Source organism: Vulpes lagopus, chromosome 2, assembly GCF_018345385.1.
Source record: "Vulpes lagopus strain Blue_001 chromosome 2, ASM1834538v1, whole genome shotgun sequence".
Classification (NCBI taxonomy): Eukaryota; Metazoa; Chordata; class Mammalia; order Carnivora; family Canidae; genus Vulpes; species Vulpes lagopus.
Window position 1 is genome coordinate 86,057,769 of NC_054825.1, and position 14,969 is coordinate 86,072,737.

At 39.2% G+C, this 14,969-nt stretch overlaps 1 protein-coding gene across 5 annotated transcripts in view; it reads right to left on the minus strand.

The window, feature by feature from the left end:
• Positions 1-14,969, minus strand: part of MAP7 (microtubule associated protein 7) — a 181,077-nt gene that overhangs the window by 60,240 nt on the left and 105,868 nt on the right. For all 5 annotated transcript variants that reach the window (XM_041739472.1, XM_041739477.1, XM_041739465.1 and 2 more), the window contains exon 2: positions 678-776. In XM_041739472.1, the coding sequence (XP_041595406.1) occupies positions 678-776 (99 nt within the window). The remainder of the gene's footprint in view (positions 1-677; positions 777-14,969) is intronic.

The following is a 14,969-nucleotide window of genomic DNA, read 5'->3' on the forward strand; positions in this document are numbered from 1 at the left end:
TGTTGCCTTCCTTTGTTTGCTTACCATTACACTGGACATTGGTCTCTCCCACGGACCACACAAGGGCGTTGGATACCTAGAAGCTACTGCATTGTCTATTCAACTGTTTATGTTTACAGGCTGTTTGTTTCTTTGTATCACTGAGTGGAACAGACCATGAATCACAGGCTATTAAATGAAATTACTGTGTAGGTGTACAATCATTGCAGGGAATAGAGAACAAAAACATAATTCTGTACCAGCTTTGCTACATGTGAAGATTTCCTTAAATGGCTTTGGAAAATGTCACAAAAAAGATAGGCAATAATGGTGGGCACACAGATACAAAAAAAATGTGTCGTATGCATCATTTCAAAACAGAATAGGAAAATGATTACCTCTTATACATTGCTTAACAGTAAACAATGCACCCACATGCATCATCTCAGTGATTGTCAAAATGATTCTGAGAGGTAAGCAGGGCATGTATTTGAATCTCTATTTTATTTTATTTTATTTTATTATTTTTTTGATCTCCATTTTAAAAAGAGAAAATCAAGGCTTTAAGAGATTCTCAGACTTAAACACATACAAGGCAGTATGAGTGTTTGTGTTTCGGTAACAGGACTGGAACCAAGCTCTCCTAAATCCTTTTGGTGCTAGGCTTTAGGGATAACAGCAAATGTAATGCACAATACCTGGTTTATTTCCTGAGTAGTTGCTATTTTGTCCTGAAATAGCAGAGGGCCGGCTGGAGGCAGCAGTTTTCTTATCTTGCACTTTGTGGCTTTCAGGTGCTACACAAATGAGACAAAAGAGAAAAGACTGTATTTAGTTTCTTAAAATGTATTCAGAAACATTCACCTATTCAACATTTACTGCTAATCTTTGTATCAGGTATTAGACTAGATTCAGGAAATAGAAAGATGAGGCCATTACAACTCTGGCCCATTCAGTGGGAAGGACACATCCAAAATTCAAATTGGATGTTGAGTTGGATGTTAGGTGTTGGATGCCGTAGCTCGAGCAGTGGCAGCAGTGGCAGGTTGTGGGTGGTCCCAGTTCACAGATAAAGCAACTACATTGACTGGTATCCAAAGCCTCTGATCTTAGTTCTTACAAAGTTCATGCATTAGGAACCGAGCAATTCCAAGAACAAAACCAAGTGGGTCACCAAAAAGGAACCAGGGCATACAATTTACTAAGATTTTGAAAAAGGCTCTGACAAAAAGTTCAATAACAAAGATTATTACAGAGACTAAGGAAGATGTATTCTAGAAAAGGAATGAAGGGAAGAAATATCAGGTAATTCTTTGGTTATGTCAAGTACAGGATCCCATACTTTAAACATGACTTTACCCATATTACTTTATTTAATGTATTTTCAAAGGATATTTTTAAAAAGTCTGCTACTATCTCAGATACCAATCATGTCAAAAACCAAGCCCATGAGTTTCTCTCCCTCCTACTTTCTGCCTTAAAACCTGCTCTACTGAGTCTTCTCCACCAATTGAGGCGATTCTACCCTTCCAGTTGATCATGCCCCAAACCCTGGACTCATCCTTGACTTGTAACTTCCCATATTCAATCTATTACTAGGTTCTTTCAACTCTTATAAAACATCATACTCTCCTGCTACCTTTTTAGTCATCTCCCTGAGTGACTACAATATCCTCTTACCCATTCTATCCTTCCACCGATACCCTTTAGTTTGTTTTCATTTTAGCAGCCAGAGTGATCCCATTCAAAGATTTTTTTTTTTAAGATTTTATTTATTTATTCATGAGAGACACACACACACACACAGAGAGGCAGAGACATGGCAGAGGGAGAAGCAGGCTCCATTCACGAAGCCCAATGCAGGACTCGATCCCAGGTCTCTGGGATCATGTCCTGAGCCAAAGGCAGACGCTCAACCACTGAGCCTCCCAGGTGTCCCGAGTGATCCCATTCAAACACAAGTCGTGTCACTCTTCTCCTCAAATCTCTCCAACACCTCCTATCCTGCTCAGAGTAAAACCTAAGGTCTCCATTATGGCCCAGAAGGTAGCATATGGTTCGGCCTTTACCTTATGCCACTATCCCACTTTATTACTCTGCTATAGTCATTTTGATTTAGTCCATCCCAGAACTTTGCATGGGCTTGGAATGCTCTTATCTCAGATACCCACGTGGATTTCACTTCCTTGAGGTCTCTGCTCAAATAGGACATTAGAAAATCCACTTGAATTGTTTAAAATAGCACCCATGCCACTTGGCACTTGGCACTCCTTACCCTGCTTTGTTTGCAGCCCTTGTGCCTGGACACATTACATATTATCTCTCCTTGAAGCTAAGGAAATTTAAGAAAATAATTCCTATTTTCTAGATAATGTCCAAGTTTTTGAAACTTAAAAGGTGTGATAATTATAATTTAAGAAGACTAAATTTAAAAATTGTTCCCAAGATGTACTAAGAAGAAATTACTAAAAAAAGTTCCCTAAACTTACTTTTGACCTCTAAATGTGGGATTCACCAAATTTTTGTGGCTCTTAGTTACATATCATATTAGCATGGAAAATCGAAGACTACTGGGTACCTGGGTGGGTCTGTCAGTTAAGCATCTGACTCTTGATTTCTCAGGTCATGATCTCAGGGTTGTGAGATTGAGCCCTGCAACAGGCTCCGTGCTCAGCAGGGAATCTGCTTGAGATTCTCTTTCCTTTTCCTCCTCTCTCCCGACCTGCCACATACATACTCTGTCTAAAATAAATTAATTAAAAATATATATGAAAACAGAAAATCATAGATTAAATAGTAAAATATCTTACACAATTCTTGTAATATTGCTTAATTTTTTTATTTGTTTGCTTTAAATAACAGCTTCAGACACAGACATCGATTGGTTTATGTTGTATCTATTGAGTTTTTTTTTTTAACAAGGGAAGGTGTGAAAAGATACAGGAAAAAATGAGCAGATAGCAAATAAAAGGCCTCATTCAGTGGTTTCTGATAGAACTTTGCCATCTGCAATTTTACCAGGCAAGCTACCACTGGAAAAGGTTATGTGTGTATATAGTTACCCTGGAGAATGGGGACAAGTCATAAGGGAGTATGAGTGGAACTGATACTGATCTAGAAGGGAAACTAGAAAGTATGCTGGGTATCTTCATCCCACTTGCCAAAAATGAGTTGCCAACTATCACCATGTGGCAGGTGAAACCCATACTAACTAGTCTTGGTGTACAGTATCACAACTTTAGAGACAGCCTCCAGAGATAAAATTGACTATACTTGGAAACTTTGTTGCTCACTGTGTGTAGAACAACCCTTCTCAGGGCTCTTGGGTAGGGTAGCTGGTTAAGCAGTTAAGCACTGGACTCTTGGTTTCTGCTCAGATTACGATCTCATGGTTGTGAGATCAAGCCCTGGCCTGAGCTCTGCATTCAGCATGGGGTCGGCTTAAGATTCTCTCCACTTGTGCTTGCTCACACACATGCTCTCTAAAAGATAAAAGAAATCACTCTTCAAAAAAAAAAAAAAAAGAACCTTTCTTTTTATTCTGCAAGTTGATCTTAGTAAAATATTACACATCACTTGGAATACTAGGATTAAAATTTTCTTTTTGTTATACAGCTACCTCCAGCACAGAGTAAATAAAGCCTTAATTGGTAAGCTATTTATTGATCTTCTATTATTTTTAGTTAATTGAGAAAGAATTAAAACCATTTGTTTAGGGATCCCTGGGTGGCTCAGTGGTTTAGCGCCTTTGGCCCAGGGCGCGATCCTGAAGTCCCGGGATCCAGTCCCAGGTCGGGCTCCCAGCATGGAGCCTGCTTCTCCCTCCTCCTGTGGCTCTGCCTCTCTCTCTCTCTCTATGTCTATCATAAATAAATAAATAAACCTTAAAAAAACCAAACAAACATTTGTTTAGAATGTATTTCAAATGTATTCATTTCTTTCTTGCCTTGGTATATCTGACATCATTTAATCTTTCTCTGGTGATTGCATATCTGCGGTGTCCCCCTAGGTCCTGACAACAAACATCAATTCTAACTGAATATTATGTAACAGTCCACCATGAAGGAGATTAAAAAGACTACAACACACGTTCAGTCAGTCCAATTGACTTTTCCAAATCATCCCCAATAAAAGCTTTCTTTCGGGGGGTGCTATAATTTATCATCTTGAAATTAAAATATAAAAAATATACTTCAATAAAACTGGAGGTCTGGTTACTTGAATCCCAATTTATCCACATCTGACTTCTACTGGATCTGCTCCAGCTGAACATTCATGTGCCTGCTCTCTTTACTGTCACCTGCATCTCAGCAATCTGTTGCTATCCCAAAAGATCTTCTGGGTCCTACTCCTCACAAGACACATTTAGAATCTTAAAATTTTTTATCCTCACGTAAAACTGACAGCTTAATCTAGGAAAACAAAAGTAATTTAAAGGATGGTCAGCCAGTCTGTTTAGTCCAAGATTATACACTGATAATCTCTGACCTTTAGGTTGGACATTCATCTAAGGTTTTCAGGTTACCGTTCTGCTTTTCTTTCTGGTCTTCCTTCCGCCACTGTAAGAACCTTCATTTTTCCAAAACCCTCTGGTTAACACTCTATCATGATAAGAGGGAAGATATGAATTCAAACAGATCTGGGCTCAGGTGACCTTCAGAAGTTTCTTGACCTCTCTGAGTTGGAGGTTGAGGGTGGGGGTTGGCATACAGCCTCCCCCACAGGGCTGCTGGGAGATGGGAAGGTGAATGGGGAAGATACACGGGGAGACTCTGTCATAGAGCTTAGCGCACAACAGGGGTTTAACACACATTCATTCATTTTCTCTCTTTTGCTCTTCCACTGAGGTCCTGGACCTCCTCCAGCCACAGCACTTCCACGGTGTGGCAGTGTGTTTGGAAGTTTGGAGGAGGCAGTGTGTGATCTGGAGTCAGCTGACCTGGCTGTGCGTGTGAATCTCAGCACATAACTTAACCTCTCAGGCTTAATTTTTCCGTCTGTAAAGAGGGACAACACTTACTTCCAGGGCTGTGAAAATTAATGAGAACGCTGGGTCTACCATAAGGCTCAATAAATGGTTGAAACTATTTTTTTTTTCTCTCTCTCCTTATTCCCTACACAAATGTGGGGAAACTGGGTGTCTATTTCCCCAGGGCTTTGCTCACACAGCAGTAATAGGGAAAGTAAATGTATGTTAATTTGGTGAAAGGGGTTCTGAGGTGCAAAGTCTGGCTCAGCTGCTGGTTTCAAGAAGTTTCCAACTCGGCTACAGTCACACCTCCTGGGGACCCTCAGGTAGGCTGGGATTATTGGTATGGTTTTTAGGGTAAAACTTAGCTTTGGATGAGGTGGTAATTCTCAGTGTTTTTGGGATTTAGATGACAGTTTCAGGAGACTGAATACCCTTCAAGTTACCATTGAATTAAGTGAATATGAGCTTTAAAAAAACAAAACAAAACAAAACCCAAGCTCTCCATTATAATAATGGGAAATAAAATCTTTTTTTATTTTTTATTTTTTTTTAAACAAAGTACAGGGAATCTCACTACTTGAGAACACAATGAAAATAATCTATTTAAAATTTCCGACATTTAGGGATCCCTGGATGGCTCAGCGGGTAGCCTGCCTTCGGCCCAGGGCCTGATCCTGGAGACCCAGGATCGAGTCCCACATCGGGCTCCCTGCGTGAAGCCTGCTTCTCCCTCTGCCTGTGTCTGCCTCTGTGTGTGTGTGTGTGTGTGTGTCTCATGAATAAATAAATAAAATATTAAAAAAAATAAAATAAAATAAAATTTCCGACATTTAAAAAACTGGAAATCCTAGGTAACTAGCAGATAGGATTGACTATACCATTTTTTATTTTACCATGGCAAAATAACCATTTTTAAATGACTCAGCTGACTTTCCAGTATTAATTTGAATCTCTTTCATTTTTTATAAAGAAAACTGAGTCATATGCCACAATGCTCAAAGTCCTTGCTAGCCCTATAAAATCTCTATTGATCTTCCTGCTAGCTTGAAAGCTTTATTCCATTAGTGTCATACATGAGAGTGCTAAAAGACAAGAGGAAGGATACAGAGAGGCACCCTTGTGGTCTGAGGCTGTCTCTTTCTAAACCGCTCTGAAACAAAATACAGAGATGCCAGACATTTGCAACTCCAGTAAGTGCCACAAACGCACCTCTAAAATCCATATCCTATACAATTCATTGCATTCCTTCCAATGTCTTCCCATAAAGGGCATGCATGGGTTCTTGCTGCTTTGTTTCTATTTTTGGCTCTATGGGTCTGGTTGAAGAGTCTCTCTCAACTGATCAAAATAATTGGCTCAACAAATGTTTAATTTAGTAAAAAAGCTTACTCTAATTAGACATTTAGGATGACAACCTTAGGAACCATGCTGAGTTTAAATCTCACTGAATGATGTGGTCTTGATACCTACAAAGATAATGTATTTTTGTTACTTTTGTTTTTAAGATTTTACTTATTTATTCATGAGAAACACACAGAGAGAGGCAGAGACACAGGCAGAGGGAGAAGCAGGTCCCTGTGGGGAGCCCATTGTGGGCTTGATCCCAGGACCTAGGGATCATGTCCTGAGCCAAAGGCAGATGCTCAACTACCACGCCACCCAGGGGCCCGTTATATTATTTTTTTAAAGATTTATTTTAGAGAGAGAAAGCAAGCATGCGTGCACTCATGAGCAAAGGGAGGGATAAAGGAAGGGAGACAATCTCAAGCAGACTTGGTGCTAAGTGCAACACGGAGCGTGACCTCATGACGGTTGAGATCATGACCTGAGCTGAAATTAAGAGCTGGGGGCCAAACCGACTGAGCCACTCAGGTACTTTTTTTGGTCACTATTTTTAACCGAGGTTAGCCATCAGGCCCAGCTCTGTATGAGTTCTGCTTTGCTATATTGTTTAGCTGGACGTGGGGGGGCACGTGTCTTAGGGTTCACAAACAGCTTTGGGAGAGAGTCAACTGGAAGACAGAAGTAGAGGTTGAACCAGAGGCAACTGCCATTTTTTTTAATAAGAAATGGATGAATACTGCAACTTCATTGCTCTCAACCTATTAGTTTCAGTTTACGTGTGCAGAAAAGACTTAACAGCAGGCATCAGAGAGCTCGCCTTACAAAGGCCTGGTTTTGCTCCAGTAAATCTTAGCCACGAGCCTGACTACATGCTGAGGCCTGAGTATTCTTAGTGAATCACAGAGCCTGGAGTGGTCCTGACAGACCCCTTACATGCTAGACAAATCACTTATTTGAAAAATTTGGCTGCAGAACACTGTTACAGCAACTGAAGAGTGTTATTGGTTTAAAAACATAATAGAAAGTGGATTACAGAGTAGTTTTTAGGTAATTTAGTGTTTCATCTAAAATTTTCTACTTTATCATCCTTTTGCTTATTTACTTGATAGTTAAATTTTATTCTAACAGAGCTGCCAGGAGTATTGCAACATAGATCTCGAAGGTTTTATTTAACGTTATTTATGAAATTTGCATTAGAATAAGGTCTTATGGGGGATCCCTGGGTGGCGCAGCGGTTTGGCGCCTGCCTTTGGCCCAGGGCGCGATCCTGGAGACCCGGGATCGAATCCCACATCGGGCTCCCGGTACATGGAGCCTGCTTCTCCCTCTGCCTTTATCTCTGCCTTTATCTCTGCCTCTCTCTCTCTGTATGACTATCATAAAAAAAAAGAAAAAAAAAAAGAAAAAAAAAAAGAATAAGGTCTTATGGCAACCTTCTCTAGTGACTTTTTTGATTATTCCACATGATGGAGAGCTTCTCAGTTTAATTTACTCATAATCATATGTGAAGTTAAAGGGATGATGCTTATGGGAGATGGCCCTAGACAAACCTGGGTTCAATTTCCTGCTTTACTTAGGTTTTCTCCCTACTGGCATTGTTCAGACAGCATCTGACTCGGGGGACCCTGTGCACTCAGTATTGGGAAGAAATATTCATATGTCTCCTACAACTTTTCCTTTTCTGAATCCTTAATTCTAGGTTACTTCTTCAAACTGTGTTTTGAAACTTCTGATTCCCCCAGTAATTTCTCTTATCTCCAGAAAAGTTGTCTCCTCTTAGGGCCTAAAGCACACTATGTCAATCATTCTCAAACGCATTTACAAGTACGTGCTCTCAAATACAGTTTGTCTCCCGCCTCTAGGGAATATATGCTCCTGTTTCTCTGTGATCACTGGAAACTATGTCAAAAGGTGAACTAGTGTCCTCACAAAATCAGCCAACTCCCCAATGTTAGTCTCTTCGTTATGGTATCAATGGAACCCCTGCATTCTCAGGCTCAGAAATGTTAAATAATTTTAAAAATATTTTTTTAAATATTTATTTGAGAGAGAGAGAGAGAGTACACAAGCAGAGGGAGGGAGAAAAAATCTCAAGTAGGCTCCGCAGTCATGACCCTGGGATCATGACCCGAGTTGAAATCAAAAGTTGAACACCCCCTAAAAAACAAACAAAAAACAAAAAAACAAAAACAACCCCCCCCAAAAGTCGAACACCCAGCTGTCTGTGCCACCCAGGTGCCCCTAAATAATTTTTCCAACAAACATTTGCAGATGCTCTCAGGGGCCAGCCACTGTGCTGTGCACTAACACAAAGATCAAAGGACACAAGACCTACTTGCAAGAGGCTTATTAACTTTCAGAGGAGACAATATGAAAATGCATGAAATGGATCCATGGATCAGTTTGGTTTTTAGAAATCAATGAAATGAAATCAATGAAATGAAAATGCATGAAATGGTAGCAATGAATCAGTTTGGTTTTTAGAAATCAATATACCATTGGGGATTAAAAACCAAATAAATGATGCAGATAGCATTAGAGAAATTCAGAGGTGGGAGAAGGCACTGAGGGAATAGGAGTGATACAAAACTTCACTGGATAAAGATTTTGAAGAATGGAGAGAATCTCTCTAAGTGAAGAGTAAAGCGGAGGGTATTTCTGGCTGGGGGATGCCATAAGCAAACTACTTAGGCAATTAAAAAAAAAAAAGAAAAAGGATAATCAGGGCACTATCTAGTCGAAACAGCAGTCTTAAAAATGTAGGCAGCTGACAATAGGACAAATAGGCCCATGTCAACGCCTCCTTGAATTCCAACAGTTTGGACTTTGCTCTGAAGGCAATGCAAGTCACCGAAAAGTGTATCATGTGGAACTTCTGGTGAAGAGCTATTACAGCTTCAGTGGATTCTGGGTAAACAGAAAGTGAAGCCTATCCCAAGCCTGCTGGAAGTGTATAAAAAGCGCTTAAAAAAAAAAAAAGTGCTTACCATCTTAATGAAAACAATAAAAGGAAACCAGATTAAAAACAGACATCTTAAGCATTCTGCTTTCTGTATAATTTAATAATTATTCAGATCTTCCCATTTTCCCTTAACAGGTATCAAGAGATAAGTTAGCTGACCATGAAGGGAAAACAGTGAGTCCAGTGACAGAACTGGAAAAGTTGTCAGTGTAGCCATCCAAGAAGGAGCCCAGGGCAGCGAGGTGGCACCATACAGGGAACCTCCCTAAGCCCTCAGTATCTCCTCTGCTTCAGGCCTGCAAATAAGGGGACCCTGGCTGCCATCCCCAACGAGCAAGGTAGGATGGGGATGGGTAGGATAGGTAGATGGGTAGTGGGTAGGATGAGGAAGTACAGAACGGAGGAAATGTGCCTGGTTAGGAAACAAGTAGGGTATTCTGAAGGTCATTTTGCAGAAAGGTCAAGGAAATAAAATACAGGCACAGGCTCACTGGTGTCTTTAATTGTTCACAGATCACCAGAGGATAGGGAAGCAGCCACTACACTACACAAATTTATAGGCATTGTGCCATGGCAACTTCTTTAACTACAGATGCTGAAGAACAGGGTGGACTCTAATTTGCTCTGCTACAACATAATAAATCCACTTTGTGGTATAATATAAAATCTAGCCACATTTAATCTGACATAGCAGTAAATACAATGAACCATTTATTCAACAATCTATTGCTCATTTCTTGCTGCAAAAACAAATGCAATTAAGAATATTTGATCATGCATTGGAGTCTCCCATTTCATCCTTATTCATTCTGACAGAAACAACTGAATTTTTACTTTTTCTTTGTATTTCATGCTCTCCAAATAGAACAGAAAGTTATGATTTGGTGGCTACAACTGATTGCACTCAAAGCTTAGAAGTCCACGTGGAGACTTTTAAGTTTAGGGGGAGCTTATTCAGCAACAATGAACAGTGACTGGAAGTCACTGATTACTTCATTTCTGCATAATGAAAAAAATGAAAAATTTGTGACCATGATAGAAAGGGACAGTCAACCAAAAGACAAAGAAATTTGTCCAATCCTGAGATAATACAAATCCAACACAAAGGCACTGGTTTTATCAATACAATCCAGCATTGTGTATAGTTATGTGATACATGGGAACAGAACGCACCAGAAACATTACTTCTTATCTTTAACTATAATGAAAATGCATGAAGAATGGGAGAGACACACAGAGTTATTTATTAATAGCTAACAGTCCATGAACTTAAAAAGAAAGTTGAGGCAGCTGTGCTGAAATGTCTGTGAAAATATTGACATAACCATAACTTTTTATAAAAAAATCCATTTTTTGTTAAACTATATATGATAGGAGCAGCATAATTATTATGTAAGTAACAGCAAAAGATAATTCTGTCAAAATAAGTTACCAGAATTTTTTAAGGGATAAGGGATAAGGAGTGGGCTCTTTTTTGCCTCTAAGGGATAAGGGATAAGGAGTGGGCTCTTTTTTGCCTCTAAAGAGCTCTCATCACAGCCACTGTGTTTTGAGCTTAAAGAACCATAGATGTTTTCCAATTAAATGGAGCTTGAGGCATTTTGTCTTTGACACTTGGTCAGGTGCAGTTCTGTGATAATACTCTATTTGACCAGAGCAACAACCCGAGGGCAAAGACCGTGATTTTCATCCTCAGGATCTCCATCTTTATTTAGTGTTTAGCTCACTATCTGGCACATACATGACATTGAATAAATGCTTGAAGAACAGAATGAGGGACGGCTGGAGGGTGGGTGGTGTACTCTGAGCAAACGGTGGCAAAAGCCCAGAAAGAAAAAGTATTCATAACAAATTAAAAGAAAAAGTGTATATTTGCTCATTTTTTGATGGCCGCTAAGATTGTAGAGAAAACGTGACCAAAAGAATTGTCAGATTACACTCGTGTTTACTCCATGTCAGGAAAACAACAGAAAATAACATAATTCTAGAATAGTTTTGACGTCAAAAGTCAAACAGTTGCTTTTGTAGTCATATAAGAGAAAGGTCTGCCCAGTATCACTTATAGTGACTATCACAGGAATTAGAGTGACATACTTCAAATACAACAGAATATTGCCTATACTGCATGGGAAGAAACATGAAAACATTACAGCCTTTGCTGGAAATATCAGAAAGGCTACAAAACAAGCATTTCAGCTTTGAGAGATTGGTAAACCCCATCATTCTCCCAAAGCAATTTAATAGATTTGTTTTGATAATCTGTTAAAAAGACAAACATCCATTTTAGCTGAAATGAAGAAAACGATATTTTAGAAAAGCATGTGTCCCATATATTTTTTGTGTATAAGTGATTGGGAATCACTCTCAAGCAACTACCTGATTCATGGTACAAACTCCTTCTGACAGGAGCAAACATTACATACTTTAAATCCAACCCAAAATGCTTTGATCTAAAAACAAATAAACAAAACAAACAAAAACCTTCCTTTAGCCAGATGGCAACATTATAAATAGAACAGAAAAGGCTGTATCTTCCACCTGCATTAATATAAACCAGATTAAAGGAAAGCCTCTTGATCCCCGTGGGTGATATACCTTCTTGACGACTTATCACCAGCCACAATGCTAGCTACTACGCAAATGAGCTTTGCTCTGTAATATGAGTATAATGTTTATGACTAAGCAAAGATCAGGGCAAAGTACAGATAGGAGGGGGAAAGCTTAACCATATTAAAAGTTTTCCATGTACACTGAGAAATGGTAAATTATGGAGGCTGCAGCTAATTTTCTAAGTTTCGACAGCTGGATAGGGAGCTTATCAAATTAGACCCAATTCAATTACATTCAATATGTAATTAAAAGTCACTATTTAAATAACTGGGAGAAAAATAATTAGAACTCAACTTCACTATTCTGCTTAATTAAAGTAACCAACTGAAAGAAGGTGCATTTACTTTTAGCAGGATATGATTTACTTTAAGAAGAAAACTAAAATTGCTAATGTCAACATTTTACAAAATGATTACTACGGGCCACAAAATAGAAAAGCTTTCATACTTAAATGAAAATAAAATGATCAAGGTAGAAGATGTATAGTTCTTAAAATCCCAAATAAACAATAGAGTCAGTTTTAAATATCAGTTTTGCAAAAAGAAATGAGTGTGATCTTAAGTTTTTATTTAAAATCAATTTGCCGGGCAGCCCCGGTGGCTCAGTGGTTTAGTGCCACCTTCATCCTGGGGTGTGATCCTGGAGACCTGGGATCGAGTCCCACGTCAGGCTCCCTGCATGGAGCCTGCTTCTCCCTCTGCCTGTGTCTCTGCCTCTCTCTCTCTGTGTCTCTCATGAATAAATACAATAAAATCTTTAAAAAATAATAATAAAATAAAATCAATTTGCCAACATAATAGTATAACACCCAGTGGTCATCCCATCAAGTGACCTCCTTAGTGCCTGTCACCCAGTTACCCCAACCTCCACCCACCTCCCCTTAAATGAGTGTAATTTTAATCCTATGAATATTAAGCAACTGAATGGGTTTAATTTGTGGGAAAAACCACACATACAAGGCTGCAGAATATCAATAATTGACTCTTCCTCCTCTGTATAACATAATAGTAAAATAAACTTTCTTAGGCAAACTCAGAAAAATGCAATAGGAATGAGTAGTAAAAAAAAAAAAAAAAAAAAGGAATGAGTAGTAAATAATGGAAAGTTAAGGTTATTCCGATTCATTTTGGGTAACAAGTGAACATTTCGCCTCAAGGTTGTTTAAAATTAGGGGCCATCCCTGTCTCACCATAGTGTCCTTGCTGCAGTCACTTGTACATCTGTGTCCTTGCTTTTTCCCTCTCATTGGATCACTAAGCTTCACTATCTCTTCAACTGTTTCAATCCAAATCCATCCATCTATCCATCTCTTTCTTCTTTCTTTCTTTCTTTCTTTCTTTCTTTCTTTCTTTCTTTCTTTCTTTCTTTCTTTTTTTCTTTTAATAGCTATTATTTTTTACAGAAGTTTCAGGTTCACACCAAGTTGAGTGGAGTTGAGAGGAATTCCCAAGTGTTCCCTGCCTCCACATACGCACACCCTCACCCACTATCAATATCCTGTGCAAGACTGGTACATTTGTTCCAATCAATGAACCTACACTGGCAATACCATTCATTATTGCCCAAAGTCCTCAGTTCACAACATATCATTATCACCCAAAGTCCATAGTTTACAGAGCTCACTCTGAATCTTGCTTTGGGATTTGACAAATGTAGAATGCCATGCATCTGCCATTATAGCAGTGTAGAGCATCCGATCCATTTGTCATAGCCCCCGCTCAGGTCTCTTTCTCATGAAATCTTTTCGAGCTATTCCAACACTTTTCCTTCTCTGGCTTCTACTACACTCCCAAGTTTGCCCCACACTGCTTGGCATTTGATTTCATTCCATCTTATGTTGTTTTTAGAATGTATGTTTCCAAAAGTTCCAAATACTGCTCACCTTACAAGAAGCAAAGCAAAGCAAAACAAAACAAAACAAAACAAACAAAAAAACCCAAAAAAGTGCTTTATAGTAAAACAAAATAAAAACATAACTGGGGAGGTGCTTGCTGTAACATCTCCCTCTTGGAAATCTATACTGCCAATTTGCATAGGCAAATTGTGTTGTTCCATGCTTGTTACCTAATAAATGTCCATACGACACTTCTTTTCTAACAGAACCCTGATTGGCCACAAGGCACAGCTCTGGCCAAGAAGTTGAACACTGCAATTGTTTGGTGGGGTTTGGGGGAATGCTCGTTAAAGGGAAAGCAGACTTGGGTGGCATGGCTCCTCATTCTTCCTTTTTCTCCTGTCTTGAAGGTGGGTATGATGTTCAAGGTAGAGCATCTGCCTTATAACCCAGGAAGCTATCGTGAGGAAAAAGCTAAGGCGGAAATGGACACCTGGCCCTGACGTCTCTGAATTGCTGACTGTTTACTTCCATATTTCCCGTAGGCAAGACAAAAGATGACTCTGTTTGTTTAAACCACTGTTTGTTTTTTTTTATTCAGCACTCACAATTGCAAGCCATCTCTAAACTGACAGAGTGCATACTTCCTTTATACACCTTTCATTTGGTACATCATGAATCTTATGTACTCTAATTTCTTCCAGAAGTCAAAAAGCATAACAGGTGCTGGCTCATCATATTAAAGCAGATCATCATTTAGTTTTGAAAGTAGCAGCAGGAAGAGCAAAGTCAGGAGGGAAAAAAAACAACAAAACAAAATGTAAAAGATGCCAGATCAGGGACGCCTGAGTGGCTCAGCAGTTGAATCTGCCTTTGGCTCAGGGCGTGATCCTGGGGTCCTGGGATGGAGTCCCTCATCGGGCTCCCTCTGCCTGTGTTTCTGCCTCTCTGTGTGTGTCTCTCATGAATAAATAAATAAAATCTTAAAAAAAAAAAAAGATGCCAGATCATTTGTGATAGAAATCAGCTCGAAACTATCTAGAAGCCAGTGGATTTCTGAAAAGAATACAAAAGGTTCCCACAGCAAGTCTGATCATTGAGAACAACTAAGGCCCTGCTAGCATCCTAAGGCCCTGTTTACAACTGCTTACTCATTGCAATGGACTCGCAGACTGGTTACAGTGGGACTAATTCCCTTTTCTGTCAGCTAGTCTGTAAATGTATCATCCCAATAGATATTAATTCCACACTTGCTTATAAAAATTTCA